Source organism: Nicotiana sylvestris, chromosome 1 (assembly GCF_000393655.2).
Source record: "Nicotiana sylvestris chromosome 1, ASM39365v2, whole genome shotgun sequence".
Taxonomy (NCBI): domain Eukaryota; kingdom Viridiplantae; phylum Streptophyta; class Magnoliopsida; order Solanales; family Solanaceae; genus Nicotiana; species Nicotiana sylvestris.
Genome location: NC_091057.1, coordinates 113,968,253 through 113,972,227, shown reverse-complemented (window position 1 = coordinate 113,972,227; position 3,975 = coordinate 113,968,253). Strand labels below are relative to the sequence as shown.

General features: G+C 41.4%; 1 protein-coding gene and 1 non-coding gene across 2 annotated transcripts; one reads left to right on the top strand and one right to left on the bottom strand.

Moving 5' to 3' along the window:
• Window positions 1-253: 253 nt before the first annotated feature.
• Window positions 254-694, bottom strand: LOC138873479 (uncharacterized). The gene has a single exon (XM_070151951.1). It carries the CDS (start codon window positions 692-694, stop codon window positions 254-256), a length of 441 nt encoding a protein of 146 aa, XP_070008052.1.
• Window positions 695-1,905: 1,211 nt separating this feature from the next.
• Window positions 1,906-2,008, top strand: LOC138881991 (small nucleolar RNA R71). The gene has a single exon (XR_011403424.1). It is a non-coding gene; the product is annotated as a small nucleolar RNA R71 (small nucleolar RNA).
• Window positions 2,009-3,975: the final 1,967 nt, after the last annotated feature.

The window sequence follows — 3,975 nt, the reverse complement described above, 5'->3', positions numbered from 1 at the left end:
CTCTGCCCTCTAGAGCTAGCACCCATGCTGCCAATTCTTCCCCATTCACCTTATCGAAATTCACAATACATGCAGCAAGAGGATCCTCAATAGTCAATGTCTCATCATCCTCTTCCACGATTACATCCACGACATCAATAAGAGAACAATTGGTGAATTCGCTTGGTTGCCTCATAGATTTCTACACGTTGAATGTTATCTCCTCATCGTTCAACCTCATCTTGAGCTCCCCAGTTTCACAATTAATGAGGTCTCACCCTGTGGCCAAGAACGACCTTCCAAAAATTATGGGAATTTCTTCATCCACTCTACAATCCAGAATCACAAAATCTGCAGGGAACACAAATGTCTCTACCTGTACTAACTCGTCATCCAAAATACGTGAGGGTCTTTTCACAGCTCTGTCACCCAGCTGCAACAACATAGATGTGGGTCTAGCTCTTCCAATCCCCAACCTCTTATAGATCGCCAGCGGCATAAGATTTATGCTGGCCCCCAAATCACAGAGTGCCTTGGCAAAGGCAAAGTTACCAATAATGTAGGGAATTGTGAAACTCCCTTGATCAGACAACTTCTCAGCAACTGATCTAGTCACCACAGTACTGCAGGTCTGAGTTAGAGTCACTGTGGCCAAATCTTGGAAGTCGAATTTTCGGGACATCAAGTCCTTCATCATTTTTGCATAACCACGCATCTCCTTCAAAGCATTAATCAATGGAATATTTACCTGGATTTATTTCAACATCTCCAAAAATTTCTTGTATTGTTCCTCTTTTTGGTATTTGGCCAGCCTCTATAGGAATAGAGTTGGAGGTCTCTTCTTCCCAATTATTTGAGTTTTCTCTTTGTCATACACCACCTTAACTACTGGTTCCTGGGCTGTCTCAGCTTCTATCTCAGCCTTAATCCGTGTGTTGGTTTCTTCCTGGGCAGGCTATACTGTCACCTCTGTCAGTTTTGCTGAATCATCTAGCTCAATGGGCACTGGTGCAAGTGTCTCAGCCTGTCTGCTTTCTCAAGCCATGTCTTTCTCCAAGTCTAAGTCTATGCCATTACGTAAACTTACTGCTATCAGTTGCTTCGGGCATTGATCTTTTGGATTTACTTGAGTGTCTGCAGGCAATGTCCCATGAGGACGGTTATTTAAAAACATCGAGATCTAGACCATTTGCACTTCAATATTCCTTATGGCTAACTCATGTGCATCTACTCTTTCACTCATTTTCGCATTTGACCCAATAACCTGATGCATCATTGCCTCATGTCTAGCAAACCCATCTTCTTGTCTCCCACCATGTTACTGCTGAGGAGGATGATAACCCTGCTACTGATTTTGGTTGTTGTATCCCTGTGGCCTTTGGTAGGGCGCCACATTATTGTGAGGTTGCATGGCTCCCATATTTCCATTGTTGTGTTGTGGCTGGACTGGCCTGTATGGCTGATTCTGTTGGCCCCAATTCTGACCACCTTGTCTCTGGTCCTATAATTAGACACATAATTCATGTCCTCAGAGTAATGATGATGATCACTTTCCGCATTCCACTGGCTACCAATTGGCTGACTAATGCAAGATGTGCATAAGCCCCCATTGGTTGTATCTACAATGTGCACCTGCTGCTTCTGCCCGGACTCTTCCACTTTTTTGGTGGGTATGCTCATTTGTGTCATTAAGGTGGCCATATTTTTGGCAAGAGTGTTGGCCAGATCTAAAGGCATTGAGTGAACTACTGGAGTGATAGGTGCATTCCTGGTTGTCCACCCTGAATTTTGTGCCATCTTATCAAGCAGGATCTGGCTTTCTCTTCATGATTTTCTCAAAAATGCTCCACAAGCCAAAGCATCAACATTAGCCTTCACGCTATCTGTTATACCCATGTAAAACCACTGCCCAATATCTGGTCTGGGATATTGTGGTGCGGACATATAACCAACACCCCTTTGAATCTTTCCCATGTTTCTTGTAATGTTTCCATTGGTTTCTGTCTGAAGCTCAAAATTTCATCAATTTGCTGAGCAGTCTTGTTAGGTGGATGAAACTTATTCAAAAATTGTTTGACTAATTCTTCCCAAGTCGTGATGGAATTAATAGGGAGTGAATTTAGCCAAGTATGGGTAGCTCCTGTCACTGAGAATGGAAACAACAACAACTTTATTGCTTCCTGAGTTACGTTGGGCTGCCTTTGAGTATTGCAGATTGACAGAAAATTCTTCAAGTGCCGTTGAGGATATTCAATGTATGACCCCGAAAATAGTCCTTTGTTTTGCAACAAGTGCAGCATGTTGTATGTGATTTGAAAAGATTCAACCTGTATCTGCGGGACTAATATTGCCATAGCCAAATTCTCTGCTGTGGGTTATGCCCAGTCTTATAGAGGAGCCCCAGGCACTAGAGGCGCCACTACCTGCACAACTGAGTCTACCACGTTATCCACGTTGTTGTCTCTGTTGTTAACTTGGTCTGCCAGGTCTGGTTCAGGTTGTTTAGTTGATTGTTGTTATTTGTTTTTTCGGTTGGCCCGATTCAAGGCCTTGAAAAATTTCTCGGGATCTGATAATGCTTCAAACACTTCACCAATTCTCGATGAGTTTCTAGGCATGCACCTGTATAACCAAGTTAACAAATGTTAAACTTTCAATGTATGGATTGAAAATAGAGAAAACTGACTACATTAAGAATTTTTGTATTTCTTTCAACTGTAATTGATAACACTGTTAATTCCCCGACAACGGCACCAAAATTTGATCACGCCCAACTATGCCTTATAAAAAGGACAAGCGGTCGCTGCAAATATAATCCGGATATTTAGCCCAGGGTCGAATCCCACATGGAATTAACCTACCAACTACTATTGTCAGACTCACCGAATTCTCCGTAATCAACTTCCTAGATATTTTGAATAACACTTGGTGATATTTCTACTAACTATAACTGAATAAAATTAAGTAAACTAAGTGCTAATTATGACTGAGTTGTAAACAATTAAGAGAAGGATCTAAGGTTATGATTTCCCCTATTGATGGAATCCCTTCCTGTTATATTTCACATAGATTTTCCTAGTCGTCTCTATCAATAATGAGCACTCTTACTACCGTAAATCTCTCCCGAGTAATTACGACAATTTACTAGACGCACTCTCCCGAGTTACGCTAGCTGGCTTTTATTACAACTCATTTAGATCGTACCCAAGGTTTTGTTATCCCTTATCCTACCTTTAAACCCTCAGTTATTGATTCCTCATATACTTTGGGAGTGGTATTGTTCAACAACTACCTATATATGCACTCTCTCCCGAGTAATACTTATTAAATAGGCACAGCTAATTGAGGATCCTATCAATTAACTACAACAAGAACGTAGTTGAACAAATAGAGATTAAACTGGGAAACTATATTAACACAACAAGAAGTTCATCCCTCAATAGGTTCCATTAAAACCTTAGATTAAATAATTAGCTACTCATAATCATGTTCATAGTAACAACAACAAAATTCATCATGAATGATAAATACAAAATGAAGAAAGGTAGAACTCGATGTCGAATTATCCTCCTTGCCTCTTGCCTCTTCATGCCTTCAACAAAGCTATAAAAACCTTGATAATGTCTTTTGGGGCGAGCTGGACCTCTTATAGGTTAAGTGGAATTACTCCCAAACTTCCAAGTGTACCCCTGAAATTTATGCACTCCAGATTGACTAGCGCGGCCGCGCTCGAACCGCGATAGTGGCCGCACATATCGCATAGTATATTGTCCCGTTTTCCTACTCTAGCATGACCGCGCTAAGGCCGCGTTTGGCCCGCACTAGGGTGGATCAACATTTTCTCTCTTCTTTTCTTTCTTCTTTCACACGTACTCAGCTCTGAGGGGCTTCCCTTGCTTTAATTTAGCTCCAAACACTGTCCTAAGTTCTCATAAGCACAACTTGCTCCTGCAAAACATGAAATTCATAATTAGAGCCATTTTATCGTCATTTAAG

Coding starts and splice junctions, on each gene's coding strand:
- LOC138873479 (XM_070151951.1), bottom strand. CDS start 694: ATGCGTGGTTATGCAAAAATGATGAAGGACTTGATGTCCCGAAAATTC.